At 45.7% G+C, this 21139-nt stretch overlaps 1 protein-coding gene across 1 annotated transcript; it reads left to right on the top strand.

The window, feature by feature from the left end:
* Positions 1–773: 773 nt before the first annotated feature.
* Positions 774–10960, top strand: gata2a (GATA binding protein 2a). The gene is made up of 6 exons (XM_058632256.1): positions 774–890; positions 1091–1526; positions 2169–2747; positions 6688–6833; positions 9052–9177; positions 9806–10960. The coding sequence occupies exons 2-6, from the start codon at positions 1298–1300 to the stop codon at positions 10103–10105; spliced, it is 1380 nt and encodes a 459-aa protein (XP_058488239.1). The 5' UTR covers positions 774–890; positions 1091–1297; the 3' UTR covers positions 10106–10960.
* Positions 10961–21139: the final 10179 nt, after the last annotated feature.

Here is a 21139-nt window from a genome sequence, read left to right as displayed (position 1 = left end):
ATAATGTCCTTTCATGTTTTAGATCAGATCAGATTAGATTAGATTTTTGATTATTGTTGATCCCACACTGGAGAAATGATAAGAGACATCATAGGAACATAAAAAGCCATAAATAAATTAATTTCTGTATATTGCACTTTCATTAATTTATTATATTATAATTTAAAATAATATGCTTTAATCCAGGGTTTTTCTGGTGCTGTTTCTTTCTGCAACAAAAATCCTTCAAAATAAACGTCTTGCATGTTAGATAGATAGATAGATAGACAGAGAAGAATAAAATATAAAATATATACACAATTACACATGACGATACATTCACAACTAAACTCTCTAACAAAACAAATATTTACATAATCCACAAACGCTCTGACCGCGTGGAAAGTGAATTGACAAGCGGGATTATTCACAGATTCACAATCTCAGTGGTTTTGCAGATGTAAAATGTGCTGCGTTTGTGCTGAAAAGTGGCGCTAAAAGCAGTTTTATCATCATCACCATCATCATCAGTGGCCGACTGTCGACCTTCACGAGAGAGAGACAGAGAGAGAGACAGAGAGAGAGACAGAGAGAGAGAGAGAGAGAGAGAGAGGGAGGTAGGTGACTCTGCTGAGTGAGGACTCTTTGACTTCTTCGTCGTAGAGAAATGGAAATTGAAAAGGAGAGCGCGTGGGGATGCAGCGAGCCAATTGTGTCGGGCTCCACTCGCGATTGGCTCCGCGCGACGCCCCGCCCCCCCGTGGCTTGATATGGGAATTTACTGGCGCCAGCCGCATCAGTCTGCGCCACATCTCATTAAAGATCCTGCACGAGCGCTTGTTCACTGGATCAGGAGGTTTTTACGCGTCCGAGCCGCATCATCCGCCGTCAGCTGATCGCATTTGCAACAGGTATCAAAGACGGCACGAGCGCCTCTCCCTGTCTCCTTATTCACTCTGCGCGCGGTTGCCTCCTCTGCGGTGCGCGGCCGTGTTGTCGAGCTGTAGTCAGAAGAAGTTTATTTCTGGACTATGATTTAGATTTTTTAAAAAAAACATCAGAGGAGATGATTTAACATTTTTTTTTATTCTGTCTTTTCCTCCTGTTGCAGGTTTTCGCTCCCGAGGAGAAAGAAGGAGATCTGCTTCTCATAAGGATTCTGAAATAAATAAATAAACACAAGCCGATTCTTCCACAGCTCGGGAACTACACTGTGAGGAGGATATTTTGTCTCCCCCCCCCCCCACTCTTTCATTTTTGGACTCGCACACATTACTCGTGAAGCCCGTCGGCGCGCGGAGACGCATCCAGCGGAGCCATGGAGGTCGCAGCGGCCGATCAGTCTCGGTGGATGGCGCACCATCACGCAGTGCTGAACGGCCAGCACCCGGACTCTCACCACCACAGTCTGAGCCACAACTACATGGAGCCCATGGCGCCTTTACTGCCGCAGGACGAGGTGGACATGTTTCTCAACCACTTGGACTCTCAAGGGAATCCGTACTACACCAACTCCAGGGCGAGGGTCACCTACAGCCAAGCGCACGGTAAGACGGGCGGAGACGCTGCAGCTGCAAAGATATGATTATTATTTGTTTTTATTTTATTATATATTTATTTATTTATATAATACAGCAGCAAACAGAGCTTCCTTTATACGTGTGTGTGTGTTGTGTAAGGGGTTTCTGTAGACGCCCGGTGACACTTCATGCGTAAAAAAGCCTCCTTGTTTGCATTTCTGGGCCGATCCTCGAAACATAAAAGGGATTTACAGCAAATGACAACGAGGGGAAGGGGAAATATGTCATTTAACCCTTCTGTGTTTGGACAGCGGCTCTGCAGGGAGAGAGACACAGAGGGAGAGAGAGGGGGAGAGGGAGAGAGAGAGCCACTTCCCGGATATAAAATTAAAACCGCAAATGTTCTGGTCCGAGAGCTTCAGCCGATGAAAAGATCCTGTCCTGACCAGGAGCTGCGTCTGTGAGGCCGTTAGGGGAATTTTTTTTGTGTGGATAATTGTAAGAAAAATAGTTTTTATTTTAAAATAACTGCCAGAACTTTGTCGCAACTAAATGTCGGAGTATTTACAAGGTTAGTTTTGCGAGGCACTGGCGAGATGCTGTGTGTATGTGTGTGTGTGTTCCTATTTAAAGAATTAAGAATGATAAATGTGTGATGTGTGATTCCAGCTCGTCTCACTGGGAACCAGGTTTGCCGACCACACCTCATCCACAGCCCCGGCATTCCGTGGCTGGACCCCGGGAAGGCTGCGCTGTCCGCCGCGCACCACCATAACGCATGGGCGGTGAGCCACTTCAGCAAGCCCGGCCTGCACCCCTCCAGCTCCGGCTACCCGTGCAGCAGCAACACCGGCACGGCCCCGGTGTCGTCGCTCACCCCGGCGTCTCACTCCAGCCCGCACCTCTACAGTTTCCCCCCGACTCCCCCGAAGGACGTGTCCCCGGACCCGGGCCCCACCTCGCCGACCTCCACATCCACCCGGATGGACGACAAGGAGTCCACCAAGTCCTACCAGGTGCCGCTGACGGACGGCATGAAAATGGAGAGCTGCAGTCCTCTGCGCAGCGGCCTGGCCTCCATGAACAGCCAGGCCGCGGCCACGCATCACCCCATCCCGACCTACCCGGCCTACACGCTGCCCTCGCACCACGACTACAGCGGCAGCCTCTTCCACCCGGGCAGCCTGCTCGGCGGCTCCCCCTCCAGCTTTACGCCCAAGTGCAAGAGCAAAGCCCGGTCGAGCTCAGGTGAGTCTCTCCCTCACATATCAACGTGTTTAATTATTATTTATATCTAACATGTAGGATGTTTATTTCATATATATTATTTCATGTTTATTTCATATATGTATGTATGTATGTATGTATATATATATATATATATATATATATATGTACACTTGTTGTACTCAAACTGGGGGAAATTATAGAAATGTTTTGTTTATGGTTTTCATTTTATTCTTAGTCTTAATCTCGTGTTCCCTGCAGAGAAAGTACTCACACACACACACACACAGTGGGTGAAACTGCTGCAGATTATAATCTGAGGGGTCAACGATTTGTTAAAAGTCCATTCGAGGCGATTACAAGTTGTTGCGGAGTCTGCGTTGACGTCAAAGTCACAGAAAATGAGACTTTAAATGAGCGTTTAAACTGCGCTTTTCAATATAAAAATAGCAGCGCGAGAGAGAAAAACACCGTGAACACCACTTCTCCTTCATCACACTCAGCTGTGTCACGTGGCGTCTTATTCGTGCGATTGGTAGTTGTTGTTTTTTTAAATGTGGTGTTGAAAAAAGAAAAATCACTTAAAAAGTAGCTTGTCACGACGCCCTGGCTCCTGCCATATCCTGTAAACCTCCAAGTGAACAAATCACGACCTACACCCGCACCCCCCCACACCTCTCTCTCCACAGTGCTAACAAAGCACAGGCGACAGAGTCCTGCTGTTTGTGTATTTAAGCACGGCCTTGGCTGCACACACACACAAATGGAGGTAAAAAAAAAAGTCCACGCAGCAGATCTGCTGTGGATCCACGAGACATTAAAAAAAAGAGACAAAAATAATTGTAATTCCACGACATCACCATGGTAATTGTGAATAAATGTAAAAAAAACAACACATTTGCAATAATTATATTACATTACATTACATGTCATTTAGCAGACGCTTTTATCCAAAGCGACTTACAATAAGTGCATTTAAACATTTGGGTGCAAATAAGATCTAGAAGTAAGTAAGAGCTTCAAGTAAAATTAATTACATAATTATATAAGAAGGTAAAAAAGAATAATCGTATTGTGGATAAATCATTTACTTTCAGTATTGTAATAATTATAACTTTATGCTTTAATTTAGCTTTTTTGTTTTAAAAAAAAAAGGTTCCAGACACTGTAAGATTGTGATTTGTGATATAAATTCATTTCTGTTTTTTTGCAAACATTATAAAACTGTGCTTTAATATAGTTTTTTTTAATAAAAAAGATTATTAATGTATATGAAATATATGCGATAACTGTAAATCTATCTATGATGCTCTAATGTCGTCGATAATTGCTGAAAATGTTCCATGACATTATTCCAAACATTGAGACACTAAACACTAAAACTGCTTTTATATACGTAAAATAAAAGGTTATTAATGTAAACATAGACACGATCTGTACGTTTACTGATAAAATGATAATTGCGACTCGCGGCATACTCGCGATACGGTTGCACTTTTACGATTTAAAGGAAACATGAACTGTTCGTACGCTTCTAACTTTATTTGGAAAGGAAACCACATCAGAAAGCAGCTTTGTAATTGAATTTAAAAAATGTAAACGGAAATAATTCTAAAATCACAAAGTCCGAGAAGAGTGTGTGGAACGATGCCGACGCCCCCTTGTGGCACTCTAAAATAAATCACTAGCACTGCATGTTGGTGAGTTTTCACACCAATTTCAAGTCACTTAATGTGATTTTTCTTTTGAATCCCTTTTCATAATATCACATAGATATGAAACAATAATATAGAGATATTATGGGATTGTTTGCTATAAAAAGTCTGGTGTTTTCACACACACACACACACCTGATTGAATGTGTCGCCATGACATTAACGTGCAGACGTTTGGAAAACAGCTCGGCCTCGTAATGGCTCTGTAATTTCCCCGCATTGTTCCAGCTGCGCGCTGCACTTTTTTTGGATTAATGGACAGAAAAGAAAAGTTCATTCATTCACTCACTCAGTCACTCGGTCACTCAGTCACTGTGTGCTCTCTAATGCACCGGAGCTGCAGTAGAAACGCTGATTCAGTTACACAAACACATCATCTTTGATCGGCCTCAGAAAAGCAGAAAACTCGTCTTTTATTTCAACTCTGCGTTGTGTAACAAACACAGCAGAGTCATCGCTCTGGTGAATATTTCAAGTGTCAATGATCCCACTTTAATGTGGCCGCGCTTACGAAATACTTCAGAAGTGTGTGTGTGTGTGTGTGTGTGTGTGTGTGTGGGGGGGGGGGAGATGCATTTCAAAAGGAACATACTGTTGCTTCTTTTTTTCCTCTTCTTGTTGCTCAGGTCAGATTCCATTGTGGGGCGAGGGTGGGACTCTGGGTGTCGCTAGCATTATAACAGGAATAATGAGTGGATGCTCCAGGGAGAGACTTGAATTAAATGAATTGGTCGGTTTAGCCAAACAGGTTGTTTGAAGTGTGTGAGAGAGAGGAGGGAAAAAAAAGCAGGTTTTTCTGACCCACAATCATGTATTTAATGAGGGGGGGGGGGGTAAAGACGCCATGTTCACAGGGCTGTGCTGCATGTGCGTGCCTGAATGTTAACGTTGTGTTTCCAGGAGAAAGTGCTCGAAACCGTGACCCACACAAATATCTGACTTAATGATTTGCTTATTAGAGTCTAAATGAGAACGGCTCCATCTGGACCTCGTCTGAGGTCGTGACTGTGACTGTTCAAACTTTTGGAGCACATTAGCCCACCTTGCTGTGGGATTCAGAAATAATCATTTTTTGAATGTTCGTGGAGCAAAGAGGCGCTTGAATTTAGACGTTTATGCCTGGAAATGTTCATAAGTAGCAGTGTCTCGGTGGAAGGTTGTGGGTTTGAGCCCCATCTCTGCAGCAGCAGCAGCTTTAGCAGCAGCAGCTTCAGCAGCAGTAAACGGGTGTTAAAAGATATGTGGCAGGGGGGAAAAGTAGTGCTTTGCACACACACACGTGGTGATGAATGGGTGAGTAAATGGGCGTGAATGGGTGAAACCGTGGTCATCAAGATTAGAAAGCGAGAGAGTGAAAAAAGCCCTGTATCCATACATTAACATTTACATTTACATGAGACAACACAAGGAAACCTCTGAGGATTCAGATCTGCCTGCAGCTCTGACTCTACCACAAACACGCTGGACGACGACGATGATGATGATAGTAATGATGAAGGAGTCTCGTATGAACTGTTGCCATCAGCGACCGCAGCAGCAGCTTTAGCAGCAGCAGAAACAGCAGCTTTAGCAGCAGCAGCTTTAGCAGCAGAAGCAGCAGCAGAAGCAGCAGCAGCCACCGCACACTTATGTTTCCTCTCATGGTTGCCCACTGATCTGATGAATAATGTAGTTCCTAATTTGATGGCGGAGCCTCATTCTTCTTGTTGGACACCTCTGGACATGTTCTGGCTGTCTCTCTCTGGCCTCCGCGCTCTGGATCAGCTTACATATGCACCACCGGTGTCTGTGTCTCACACACACACACACACACACACACTGTTCGACAGATTTCACTTCATATTATGGGGCCGTTCAGGGTCACCCGTGTCTCACCCGTGTCTCACCCGTGTTTCAAATTAGAAAACAACCGTTTTCTAATTGGAAACGACACAATTAGCAGTTCCTTCAGTTGTTGGTTAAAATGTGATGGAATGGGTGGTATTTTGATAAATAAGACATATATATATATATATGGATATTACGCCTATTTTCTCTCAGTTTTGCACAATGTTCCTCTGAGTCTTCTGACCATAAACCACAATGAGGTGCTTTTTTACTCCGTCTTCATTTCTGTGACATTCATTGTGACTATTATCGTCCAGGTTTGACACATGTGAAGTCGTGTGTCCCGTGGGCAGAAGGTGAACTTGTTAATTATATAAAATTTCTCCCCCCCTCTCCCCCCCCTCTTGAACTCTACGCAGAGGGCCGTGAATGCGTGAACTGCGGTGCCACCTCCACGCCGCTGTGGCGGCGGGACGGCACCGGCCACTACCTGTGCAACGCCTGCGGACTCTACCACAAGATGAACGGCCAGAACCGACCGCTCATCAAGCCCAAACGCAGACTGGTGAGTTCTCTCTCACACACACACACACACTCACTCGGAGAGAAGGCGCCCAAATATGAGCACAAAGCAGATGCCGGCAGCACAATTCCAGGAAAGTTATATTTTCCCTATGATCTTCCTGGAATTGTTTGTGCCTCTCACCCCCCGACGATCCGCCTTCACGGCCCCTGACAACACTGCTACTATTGCCATTGTTCCTGCGATCATTATTGCTGCTACTCCTGATACTGATACTGATACCAATGCCCAAGCTGCTGCTTCACTTAACATCGGCCAGCGACGAGCCGCAGCTGCTCTGATATCTATCTATCTATCTATCTATCTATCTATCTATCATTGGACACATTCAGCCACTTTGTTGTCTGGGAATTTAAATGTGCTTTTATTTATTTTTATTATAGCAGCAACTGAAAGTCTGATAAACAAATACGACGACTAATAAAAGTATTAATTGTTATCATAGAGCAAAATGGATGCTATTCAATAAAATAAATCAGAATTTGCTGAAAAAAATTTTTCCGCCACGATTAGAAACTTTTTTTTTGCATCGATTTAATAATGACATTACATCATTTCTTTAAATTAATTTTAATTTAAATATATATATATATATACATGCACAATTTAGTGCTACAAAATAAATGTTTATTTAAAGAGATTTTGTGTGTGTGTCATTGTGTTAACTCTCCTGGTTTGTAAATATCGGGCGAAACTCACATCGGTCACAAAGATAACAAAATACCATTAAATAACTCCCCTGTAATAATAATAATGACAATAATAATAATAATAATAATATTGGGAATAATGATAATGCGCTGAATCAACGTCGTAAAATGAAATGATAAATATTGCTGCGTTAAGGTGAACTGCGTCATTGATGACGTGAGTTTAATGAACTTCATGAACACGAGAGCTGCTGATAAACTGGCTGATATCAGACGTGCAATTTCAAATCATCATAATAATAATATGATAATAACAATAATAAAAACCGAGGTTTTATTTGAAATGAGCTGACTTCGTGCGTGTCCTCCTCCATTAGATTGATTTTTTTCCCCCCTCTGTGGCTGTGCGCTTTTTTTTCGTGCATTTGCAGCTCAAGTGTTTTTCGGGGTTGTTGTGTTTCAAAGGGGGGCATCCAGTTGTTTCCTATCCGGATATCTGCCCGGCCCAGATAAGGAAGCCGAGCTCCCGCTGTTTCCGCCTCAACCAGCGCGCTGCATTCTCGCTGTCCAGACTGACATAGACTGTAAAGAGATTATCACAACAGTGGAGGAGCCGCTTATGTGTGAAGAGAGGGAGAGAGAGAGGGAGGGAGAGAGAGGGAGAGAGGGAGAGAGAGAGGGAGAGAGGGAGGGAGGGAGTTGGAAAATAAATGGACGCGCGTCCTCTCCTGTGTTTGCGCGCATTTATTATTATTCCATGTTCGCGTAAACATGATTATTTGTTTCAAAAAAAGAAAAAGTCCACCTGAAATTAATTACAAGTAAAAAAAAAAAGAGAAGAAAAAGAGCCGTGGACGCAGCAGAGCCGCGGGCTTGTTGCATGTAAGGCTAATGTTTCTTATTATGTGTGAAGAATTGATCCGCAATGGACGCAGGAGGCGCACAGAGCCAGACAGGACGCACCGCGGAGACTCCGCGCGCTCTCTGCCCGCGTTTGTTCCCTGGATCTGGAGAAATGCCGGGTTTATACAAAGCCTCCATTATGACATGTCAATACAATACCGGCATTTTCTTTCTTTTATTATTGTTATTGTTAATTTCTATTTTAAATCCATCACAATCGATAATTACAGACAGGCCCGCGCGCAAAATAAGGTTTTTAGAAAAAGCAAAAACAGAAAAATGTCTCTGTATTTTATTGCACAAATAAGACAATGTGATCACGGCTGTGGCGGTAATTGATTTATCTCTAATGTGAAGAGTTAAAGTCGTTTTAACGACCGCACTGTCGCTTCCTTTGATGCTGGTTCAAATTCAGCGCGTGGTTGTGCGTTAAAGTTGGAACGTCACGACAATCCACGCGCCGTCTTTTAGCCCTTTTTTCTTTTCTTTTTTTAAACTGTCTCCCTCGGGTCGGTGAGTTGAGATTTATTTGCGCGCGTGTGTGTGTGTATGAGCGCGCACTGTGCGCTCTGACCTCGTGCGCTCTGACCTTTCTCTCCAACGTGTAAACGGATGATTATTCATGATGTTTGGTTTCTTTTCTGCAGTCCGCTGCGAGACGCGCAGGCACCTGCTGCGCAAACTGCCAGACCACCACCACCACTCTGTGGAGGCGCAACGGGAACGGAGACCCGGTGTGTAACGCCTGCGGACTTTACTTTAAACTGCACAATGTAAGTAAAAAAAAAAACACACACACACACACACTGTTTTTTGGGGGGTGGGAGGTGCGGAGGTGTCGCCGGTCGTTAAGTGGTCAAGTGGGCGGACAGTTTGTATCGATTTAAGCGCAGTGAAAGTGGGAGTGTGGAGGAGAAGCCTGCTCGCCCTGTGGAGCAGAACCCACCGGTTGTCTTTCCTTTCTTTCGGTTTCTTTCTTTTTTTATTAATCCATGGTTCTTTCAATGGGGGGCGTGGCTCCCAGGAGAGGCTGCGGGGCGGAACTGTCATTCAGTGGATCCAGCGTCGGTTACACTGATGAGGATTTGTCTGAAACTGCTCTTTTGAGGGCAAACCTGCTCCTCATCCCCATGTATTCATATCAGCCGCGACGTTTGTGTTTGCCTTTAAAAAAGCAGACAAAAGGCCACCGAACGCCCACTGACCGGCCTGATAATGGAGCTGTATATGCAAAGCAGCTGCTCAGTATTTATAGCACTTATTTCACACACATGGTGGAACTCATGCATGTGGGGGCTAATTGGCGGCGTTGAAATGTGACATTTTAAATGGTGAACGCGCCGTCAGTGAGGCTTTTGTTTTGGAGAGGCATGATCTGATATGTGCTGCTGTGTCCCGCAGGTTAACAGACCCCTGACCATGAAGAAGGAAGGCATCCAGACACGCAACCGCAAGATGTCCAGCAAGTCCAAGAGGAACAAGCGAACAGGGGACGGCTTTGACGAGCTGTCCAAGTGCATGCAGGACAAGGGCTCTCCCTTCAGCGGAGCGCCGGGCCTCACCAGCCACATGACCCACATGGGTCACCTGCCCCCCTTCAGCCACTCGGGACACATGCTGCCCACTCCCACGCCCATTCACCCCTCCTTCGGTCACCCCCACCACTCCAATCGCTCGCCGGTGTGGGCCGAGCCTCACTGAGGCCACGTCCTGACCCGGAATCCCAGACTCCGTCTGTCGGAGCCATTAAAGAACCGCCATTAACACTAAAGACGGCCTTCACGTCGCGCTGTAAGCGGAGCAGACTTGTACAGTGGTCGGAGGAGAGGAGGAGGAGGAGGAGGAGGGGTCTTCTTCAGTCGGACTTTTTATTGACTGAAGGTCACCACACCACAGAGCAGGACTTCAGCGTCTCTGGCGTCTGTGTGAGCAGCGGGGGACGCAGTGAAAGGAGGAGCTTTGTCGTTTTTTTTTTTGTTGCTTATTTTTACTAAGTCACTTTGGTACCCGCCTCTCTGTGACCCTGAAACAGGAGACTTTAAGAGAGGTCTTAAAAGAAAACGCTGTTTTCACCTCACACCGCCGTCTCGTTATACGTCGAGACGCCGTCCGTCCGTCCACTGCAGCCGGACAGACGGACACGGACAGACTGTTGTCAGACTACAACACCCACAAAGCAGTTCTCCCCTCACATGCTGGATTGTAAACCACCACCGCAGCGACGCTCACCTGTTTTTAATAATGGACTTTTATGGAAAGGAAAAAAAAAAAAAGACACCGTAAATAAAGTGTTTATAAATGCTTAATTGCTAATATTGTTGTTATATTTGATGTTATAATTATTGCTACGATAATTTATTTTCACTCTTTAAGCTTTGGTCAAAGACACATGGAAACTGTTATGATTCTGATTTCATGGTTATCGCGTAAAGAAAAACACTGACCTATGTTAGATTTAAAAAAAGGAAAAAAAAAAAGGCCCTGAGCTGTATGTTTTTATCATTTTTTTTTCCATCTCACAAAAGTAAAGTAAATAAAGTTTAATACTGAAATCTGTCACTGCCTCCTCAGTCGCACAGCATCGATCCAAACTGGGCTTTTTGAACAAAGACTGCACGATTATCTGAATCATAAGTGATATCAGATGTATCAGGAAAAGCTCTGTGATCCCTTAAGCGTGGTAATGCGTTGGTCAGGCTCCTCCTCTATCTGTGATTGTTAAGAGAAGGCCTTCTTTGTGGAGCTGAGGCCCCCGGGCTGGACCACAGTACCCAGACAGCAGGCTCCGGAGTCACACACAGTCATACACATGCACATTACCACATGCTCATGCACGGACACGGAGCGAGAGCAAAAAACAAAACAAACAAACACAAACGCTAATTCACGCCACCGTCCTCTTCAGCTCTCTTCACAAAAAACCTGCAGTCCGAGGTGGTTCGGAGACACGTGTCCACATTCCGAACAGACTCCGCCTCCTGCGCTGACGTCGCTCCACAGACTGTTTCACTCGTATCTTCATTTATTTGCAGCCGCTGCCACAACGTGAACTCTTGTTCTGTTTCAGTGCAGCCACTCCAGCTCCTCTCAGATCCTCACACACACACACACACACATCTGTACATCAGACCTGGTAATAAACAATGTAGGTTTTTAACCTTTTAAAAGATGATTTGTGACAGTTCATCCACTTAAAACAAGGTCACAACGATGAAAATTCTACGGAATAAAGCCCCCCCCCCCCCCCCCCCCCCGAAATACCACAATATCAACTCTAGGGGGAGCAAATCCTACTCTGTGTCCCTTTAACACCAGGTCAGATGGGATCACTCGTTACATTTCCTGTTTAAAGTGTCAGACATTACATTCTGAAGATTCACAGACTAAAGTCTTTATTTAACCAGACTCTCGGAGACGCTTCACAGAGTAAGAAAAGAAAACAGTAACAGTTGATCAGTGATCTGAAGCGCTGTCATGAGTCACAGTTCCAGATGAGGAATCAGTAACTGTGTTGGCCTCCCCTCCACTAGGGGGCGAAACATGCCCTTCCAAAACGTTCATAATAAGACGCGGCTAAAGTTCCGTCTTTAAGATGAAAGAGGCAAAAATGTGTCAAACTTATAAAACAATCTTAGCTAAAAAAAAAATGCTAATTCAGACGCATGAAGGGGTTTCTTATTTAGCTACAGCTGCTACTTTTTTCTTCTTTATCTGACTTTATCTGACTTTATCTTCCTTTATCTTCCTTTATCAGACTTTATCTGACTTTATCTTCATTTATCTTCCTTTATCAGACATTATCTGACTTTATCTTTATCAGACTTTATCAGACTTTATCTTCCTTTATCTGACTTTATCTTCCTTTATCTGCCTTTATCTGACTTTATCAGACATTATCAGACTTTATATTCCTTTATCAGACTTTATCTGACTTTATCTTCATTTATCTTCCTTTATCAGACATTATCTGACTTTATCTTTATCAGACTTTATCAGACTTTATCTTCCTTTATCTGACTTTATCTTCCTTTATCTGCCTTTATCTGACTTTATCAGACATTATCAGACTTTATATTCCTTTATCAGACTGTATCTGACTTTATCAGACATTATCAGACTTTATCTGACTTTATCTTCCTTTATCTGACTTTATCAGACATTATCAGACTTTATCAGACATTATCAGACTTTATCTCCCATTATCAGACTTTATCTGCCATTATCAGACTTTATCAGACTTTATCAGACTTTATCTTCCTTTATCTGACTTTATCAGACATTATCAGACTTTATCAGACATTATCAGACTTTATCTCCCATTATCAGACTTTATCTGCCATTATCAGACTTTATCAGACTTTATCAGACTTTATCTGACTTTATCAGACTTTATCAGACATTATCAGACTTTATCAGACATTATCAGACTTTATCAGACATTATCAGACTTTATCAGACATTATCAGACTTTATCAGACATTATCAGACTTTATCAGACTTTATCTGACTTTATCAGACTTTATCAGACATTATCAGACTTTATCAGACATTATCAGACTTTATCAGACATTATCAGACTTTATCTGCCATTATCAGACTTTATCAGACATTATCAGACATTATCAGACTTTATCAGACATTATCAGACTTTATCAGACTTTATCTGACTTTATCAGACATTATCAGACATTATCAGACTTTATCAGACATTATCAGACTTTATCAGACTTTATCAGACTTTATCTGACTTTATCAGACTTTATCTGACTTTATCAGACTTTATCAGACATTATCAGACATTATCAGACATTATCAGACATTATCAGACTTTATCAGACTCCGTCTCAGGTTCAATCACCAAAAACCTGCAATCAAAGGCGGTTTGAAGACATTTGTCCTGCACTTTTCCTTCTTTCTGACTTTGTATGTGACAAACACTGAGTCATGAGTTCAGTGGAAGCCGTTTCTCGCTCTCTGTCGGAGTAGACCTCCTCCTCCTCCTCCTCCTCCTCCTCCTCCTCCTCCCTCTTCTCTTTCTCTCTCTTGGCCGCAGTGATTGGAGTGAGAGGAAGGACAGCGGGTCTTTAGTGGGAGAGTGAAGAGGAAGGAAAGGCAATCAGGCGACCTGAGCAAACACGTGGGGGTCTGCTCAGACCCTCGCGCTCACAGATGTGCTCGCAGCTGAGGCTGCCAGGAAGCAGGCGTCCACTCTGCTTCTCCCTCATCTCGTCCTCTTTTTCTTTCTCTTTGTTTTGTTTGTCTTTCACCCCCCCCCCCCCCCTGTTTTTTTTCTGCTCTCCCATTTATTCTGTTTGTCTTTGACTCTCCTCCCCTCCCTTGTTCCTGCGTCGGCCTCCTCTGTCTCTCCCTCCCATTTTGGACGATTACAGCGGAATAAAAACGGCGCTGGAGAGAACTTTGAACAGAGCCAGCCACTAATGAGTCTGTGCTCCATTATGGGGCCAATTGTGGGTCATCATGGCTGAGTTCAGCGTGCCCTCGCACACCCACGGCCCAAACCGTCCCATTAAACGGTCTGATCTAAAAGTGGACCACCACCCCTCCCTGAACCCTCCGCCCAGCTCACATCTGCGGCGCTGCTGTGGAGGCCGACGTGCCGGGGGTTTCCCCAGAGGTTTGATCACTTCAAATTGGGAAATAATATTTATCCAGCGATTTATGCGGTCGTCGCTTCTGTTATCGCAGAAGAGGACGGAGCGAGCGCTCGCTCGCGCTGTCGCGGGCTCGCGGCCACGACAGCACTCGAACAAGTTCTGATTCAGTTTTACGTTTGGAAAGTCGTCAAAATGTGGCACAGTTGGTTTGAGGCGGAGTCTGGAGCTTAAATGAATCAGCCGCATGTATTTGACCTTGACTTACGTTTTTCATTATTTTACAAACAGATTGATGCACAAAAAAACAAGTGTGTTTCAGTTTGATCCTAATGAATGACAGCAGCCCTGTGTCTGTGGTTAAATAATAAATAATGTCTTCATGTTCACAATTTAAAACATGATTAGGATCACAGACCATGTTGTGTCCTCGTTGTCATCGTCCCCCCCCCAGGGCTTTGACATGGAAGAAGCTGTTACAGAGAAGAAGAAGAAGAAGGAGAGGAAGAAGAGCCAGCAGGTTGTTGTTTTGCGAGGTCAAAGATCAAAGGTCTGAGGTCTTATCTCTTTGGAAACCAAACTTATACGATCTTTTTCTCTTCATTCATTCATTCATTCATCATGGACTGCTTTATCCTCCAAGTGACGTAGGGTTTTTATCGTAAACACGATATGTAAACGCTGTGTTCCAGACAGAAAAGGAAGCATGTGAGCTACGTTCATTTCTCTTTAAAAACGAAAGCTTTATTTGTGTAAATGTACGTTACACACACAGAGAGCTTGTTTTCATGTGTACAGCACCTACGACTAAAAAGCGGAGCGCGTATCGCCCCCTAGTGTCGAGGAGTCGCACTTCCGTCACTCAGTCGCTCAGTGAGGTTCGTTTGACTCCAACACTGGTTTGTTTACACGTCTTAGTCGAGTTCACTCCAGGTCCCGTGATCTGGGCCGTGTTCGTCTGGACTTTAAGCACAAGTACAGTCATGCTAACGTGTTTAAATGTATGTTATAACACAGTCTTTATTTTATTTAACGCTGCGTAAACAAACTGACCGATGGACGTTAACTCCGGGTCCGACCGGAGGATCGATGCGCTCGTCTTAAACCTACTGTTGCTTTCCCCGCGCAGTGATGTGGTGTCAGACACACACGGCCGCAGGACTGTGATCTTCTTGCTGAGTGAGAGTGTGACGCCTGACTGCCAGTGAGCCGTGAAGCCGCTGGTTCTGTGCCGTGCGCAGCGAGCTGTGGGTACAGCGGCGCGTGTGTTGGTGCCAGCTCGGCAGCTCGGCAGCTCGGCCGGGAGCTTGGCTGGAGTCCCGGGGCCTGAGAGGGGGCGACAGCGAGAGAGAGCCAGCGCTCTTCAGTGAGGCCCTCCAGAGGGAAGGAGCAGCCTGCCCAAAAATAATACAGCAGTCTGCCAGTCCCTCGAGAACACACCTATCCACACACACACACTTATCCTTTAATCTTAACCTAACCACAGTTCAAACCATTAACCAGTTCCTCAGAAATGAGGTTCTGCCTCATTAAGGACTAGGTTTGACTGCTGGTCCCGACAAGCCCGTGTTTGTGATAGTTGAGGTTCCTGTGAGTGCGGGCTGTCGCCTGAAAACACGGCTGCCAGCAGAAACACGAGGAAAATCTCATTTTAGCCACTCAGCTCAAGGCTTATCAAGTCCAAATCTACACCTGCGTGAGTCTGTGACAGTTTAAAACGTGTGTTTTCCGTGCCGTTGGACAGCGTTTGGAACGACCTGCTCTCTGCACCAAAGTCCACAGAGAAAATCAACGATTTTACATCACGGCACGCGGGAGTCGTTGATCCACCGCTGCCTTCATCGGTAACTTTAAATGTATTATGTTGTGTTTTTAGTCTGGATTTATCTGCGTGATACAAATGTACCAAACACAGCAGCAGCGGGGCAGCAGTGGGGCAGCAGCGGGGCAGCAGCGGGGCAGCAGCGGGGCAGCAGCGGGGCAGCAGTAGGGCAGCAGCGGGGCAGCAGTGGGTTTTCTCCATGGACTTTGGTACAGGAGAGTCATTGGTGAACGCACGTCGGTCTCCAGGTGGAAAAGATTGTTTAATGAGGAGAAAAAGTGTCAAACATAACTTCTAAAGATTCAGAGACTTGAGCAGTTGAGGATTTTATTAGGTGAGTCTTAAGTTAAAAGGTTAAAATCTTCTTTTTTGGTGTCCCTGCTGAGAGCCGCTGAGTGTCCGTGTCTCAAGCTGCTTCTCCGTAACGGCACCGATAACAAACCTATGTAACGCTAACTGTTACTGCATTTTGTGTGACATTAAATCCACTTCTCATCCTCGACTAAAAGCCCACGTGGACTAAGACGTCCCCTCCTAACTCACAGCGTGGACTATGTGACAAGAACAGAGCCGTAAAAACAGGACGGTGCAGTTCTCTCCAGTATCACAGCGGCGCTGCAGAGAGAGGATGAAGAGGAGAGGTCTCTGTGAACTGTGGTGACCACCTCGATCAGAGGAGGGAGGTTTACGACGTTTCAACTCATCTCCACTCCCCGCCGCCGCTCTTCCGCTCATCCTCCCCCGACCCCACCTCCAAACACGGCTCGTTGCGACGCTCTCCATCGTCCTCCCACTCCCACTCTTTCCTTGCCTCCTGCTCCCCCAGTGTATTTGTTTTTCCATCAAATTGAATTAGCGGAATCAGAAGGTATCCCGAGCATCGCCTCGCAAAGTTGAGTTAGGGAGAGGGAGACACGTCAGAGATGAAAGGAAGTGGAGTGCGGTTCAGATGCAGGTCTCTCAGTGAGTGTGTGTTGCAGGGGGTGAAGGGGGGCGGTGGGGGGGTGAGTGGTTGACCTTTGCCTGGGTCTAACTAAAAATGCATCCCTCCTTCCTCAGACCCCTACAAGGATATTAAGGCTGCACAAAGAGTGGGACATTATTTACACAATACAAACACACGCGCTCCCGCCTGCAACAAAGTCACCGCTAACATTGAGTAAAAGGAGAACTTTGCTATGATGAAGCATGAACTGAACTGATGTGAAGTCACAGTGAGTGTGCTCTAAAGAGGAACTTCCCCTTTTTCACGGGTCAAGAGAAATTCATAGAAATAAACCCGCTGACAGGAAGAGGGTGGGCGTGCGCTCAGCGAAACACCTGGCGACGACCAAACGTCCACAGATACATCATTTGACACTTGAACGGCATTTTTTAACACGTGTAAAAGTAATCAAGCGTGCGCTGTGGAGCTGTGACGCGACAGGAATAGCCGTCACCCGTGGCAATAGAAGCCGAGGCTGAGCAGCAGATAATCTCCGATGACCTCTGTTGACAGGAAGCAACCGCATCCTGACCTGCCACAACATCACATATCACACAGCATCTCTCCAGCAAACGTCCAAAATTACTCAGAAAAAAGGCAGACGTGTTTTTGAGGCTGTATATTTTTGTCCTCCAAGGCCCCTCTCCTTCTTTCTTTCTTTCTTTCTTTCTTTCTTTCTTTCTTGCAGCTTCATACCAAACATGGCTCTTCAAAGCAGTGAGAGAAAAAAAAAAAGAGAAAGAAAAGAAAAACAGGAAGTGAGAAGTTCAAACAGGAAATACTTGAGTTGTACTATTAGGAACAATTAAGACTGTGGAGATGTGACAGTAAAAAAGAGAACACTATGTTTCCACAGAAGTGAGGTTTGCTGTAAAAGCCCTCACACGTCTGTATTTAAACACTTTACACTCCAGGTTTCCTCAGCGTATTCTTTATTTTCTTCCATTTTTGTGTTTTGTGTTTACAACGATGACGTCATAGCCCCGCCTCTCTCTCTGCTGTTGCTTCTCTTCATCTTGTTGTCTGAGGATGTTTTTTGTTAACAACAGCAAACAGAAAACCTTTTTTAAAAAAGACAAAGAAAAAGATTTCCGTGTTCCGTGTGAATAAAACCTCAAGCCACTAAAATTGACTTTATCCTCAAATTATTATTATGGAATTATTCGCCAACAAGCCACAGTTCGTGGCTCTCAGCAGACGCGTGTCACTAGTTCTCTGCTTTAAAACCACAGCTGTTCTCTATGTGACCTCACACACACATGGTTTTTCACTTCCACGGAAGCTCAGCTTCTCTGGGCTTCTGCGTGGTGACTGGAGGAAGTGTCTGAAAGGGCGGAGCCAGTTTTTGAGTGACAGCGCTGCCTACACACGTGGCGGATCCTTTTCTGCCTCTGTCAGCCGCTCGTTGTGTGTTAGTTACACATTTTCATTTGTACACATTTACTGTAAATAAAAACATTATTATAGCGTTTCAGTTTGACAGTTTCCTCATTCTAGTTTTGTATAAATAACTGGGCCTGAAATGAACTTCCCCTCAGTGGCACCGGCTACTGCCACTGAGCACAGGAGCCGTTTCATTCTGTTCTCCCTTGTAAAGGACTCAGTTCTCCAGCTTCAGTGAGACAATATGACCTTATTCCAGAGTACAGGGTTCCCGCTGACAGTAAAGCGAGGTGATGATACCCTCTCCACCTCCGTCTCCACTCGCCTGACTGCTGCTGGTGCGCCCGCGCTCTTCTGTCCGCACACGATCCCCCGCTGAAATCACACGGACTCGCCGCCATTCAGACTCGGACGTCCATGGAGTGGCATCAGTCGTCTGCTCGGCTCGCACGTCTTTCCCTTCCTCCAGCGGCAGGGCGTGGACACGCTGGAGCCCGCGGCTCGCCCGCAGAATCAGGTCAGCCTCCTCTCACCTGGGACCGGCAGCATTCAGCACGATCACCTGGGACAGGTCGTGTTCAGGGCTCATTCATGCCGAGGCTCTGCTGCTCACCTGCTGCATCAGACAAATTCATCCCCACTGTCTGAGGACAACTGAGCCCATTCATCTGGACTCTCCCATTGACAAACCGCGGGGGTGGGGGGGGGCAAGTACAGTACTAATGCGCAGCAGGACTCAGGGGAGTGGGCGTCTGGACCTGCCGTCCTCTTCAGCGCCCACACAATGTCCCCAGCCATTCCCAGCCCCCGCCCCGCTCTGCTCACTGCTTTTGCTTTCATTGGCAGGTAACAGGAGAAAGGCATCAGTGTGTGTGTGTGTGTGTGTGTGTGTGGGGGGGGGGGGGGGCAGGAGTGAGAGGATGGGTGCCTGCTTCTGGACGGATCCTCTGGACAGCAGACAGATAATGAGAGGACCTCAGAGGACAGTGGACGCCCACAGGAGACCTGCCATACCCGGCTCAGACTCCCAAGCTGTTCAGCCTGCTATTGTAGGATCATGATGGTTGCATGTGAGATGAGGATTAGGTGACAGCGCTGCTCTGCAGCTGATCCGAGGCTTCGTCCGGACACGACGCCGCTGCACTTCACTCACCTGATCCTCATGTGCACGTGACTGCAGCAGAGCTTTGGGATCCACACAGAACCAGCCCACAGAACCAGCCCACAGAACCAGCCCCAAAACCCCAAAGTACTCCAAGTCCCGAAGTAGAAAAGAGACCATTTATTCTCCTCAGTAGCATCGGCAGCATGGACTGTAGAATAAACCGCGCACATTGAACGCAGCACATCAGCTGCAGAGCACACAGCGCACGTTCACATCAGCTAGCTAGCTAGCTAGCGCCCGGGAGCTAAGATACTTAGCAACCATAAATCGTAAATAAAGAGCACAGAGCTCGCTCGGGATAACACGATGATACAGTGTGTCATACAAAACTGGAACATCAGAACAGACAGACGCACATTTAACGCAACGCGGCGTAACGCACGACAATTCTACGGGCGGCGGGGACGAACACGCGACCATTGACGCCGTCGCCCGTTGTGTTTTTGTGTTTTTCTTGTGTTTGGAGTTTGTGAAAGACAATTTGATCTCAATGAGACTTTACCTGCTTAAATAAAGGTTAAATAGAAACAGTCATTCTGGGGGGCGTGTCTTCAAACAATGTTTACGGAAACCTTTTTAAGAAATGAAGGAGAAAAAGATCAGAGCGTGGATGAAGCCTTGGACTACTTTCATCCGCGTTTTCCTGCTGAAAGTCACCGCTCCTGCGCTTTATTCAGGACGCGCAGAAACCTGCGTTCACTTCCTCACCGGTTCTTACCGATGACGACGTTTTTCCACCGTTGTTTCTCGTTTGGTGAACTTTCTGAAACTTCCTGTTCACAGCAGCATGCTCACGCTTCGTTCGTTTGTAAGCGAACGTGCAGATTACTCGCAGAAATGGAGCTTTTCCTTCTTCTTTTTTTTGTGAGTGTACAGACGCGGCCTCAGGTTCGGACACAACAGCGGTGAAACTGAAAGTGTCACTGACGCCTTTCACTCGCAGCTTATTGACGAGTCAGCGGCCAATTTAGGAAGTGAACGCAAATAACTGTGTCATCGTTTACAAAGTCGTTATTTTCAAACTCATTTTCAGACAGAATGTGAACGTCTGAATTCACCCTCGAGTCTGCTTGTTTATCGTGGCTCGACAACAGCGCTGTGTCCTCACAACACAACACAACACAACACAGCACAGCACAGTTGAGGCATGCAGGTCAAAGCAGGTGGTTTGGTAGCATGAGAGGCGTTTGCAGAGTTAGAGAAATGCGGAGGCGATGGCTCGATAACAGCAGAAAACAGGCTGCCGGGCGGCTTCATATCAACGCTGCTGATCTTGTCGTTCATGCACAAACCCTGTGAAAGAGGTGAGGGCATTCCTGAGGACTGCAGCTAAAGATTTTGTTGTGTCTCTGGATGTGTTGACGCAGTAGCGCCAAGATTTATGGAGAGCGAATCCTCACAACACGTCCGTCGTTCATGTTACAAAGACACATGATGATGAAGCGTTTAAAGACGACTGGGACATCGTGGAACAGAGAGACAACGGGAAGATGAGACTCTATTTACAGAGAACTTTTCATGCACAAAAGCAGATTTAAAAACGTGTAATAAATCACTTCAAAATAAACAATCGATCATTAGCACTCATTTAAAAGAGTGTAAAAAAGTTAAAAAAGCGGTTATACTGTATATATACTGTTCAATTTATGTATGTGGATGCACGTTAATAGTCTGATTACTCCTTAGTCTGACTTGGAGTCGGACGTGGCGTTCTGCGCATGCACCAACATTTCCTCCCTGCTCTTTGACCCGGAAGAAGAAGCAGGAG

Source organism: Solea solea, chromosome 6 (genome assembly GCF_958295425.1).
Source record: "Solea solea chromosome 6, fSolSol10.1, whole genome shotgun sequence".
In the NCBI taxonomy this organism is placed as follows: Eukaryota; Metazoa; Chordata; class Actinopteri; order Pleuronectiformes; family Soleidae; genus Solea; species Solea solea.
Note: the sequence above shows the minus strand (reverse complement) of the source record. Positions and strands in the feature narration are given on the sequence as shown.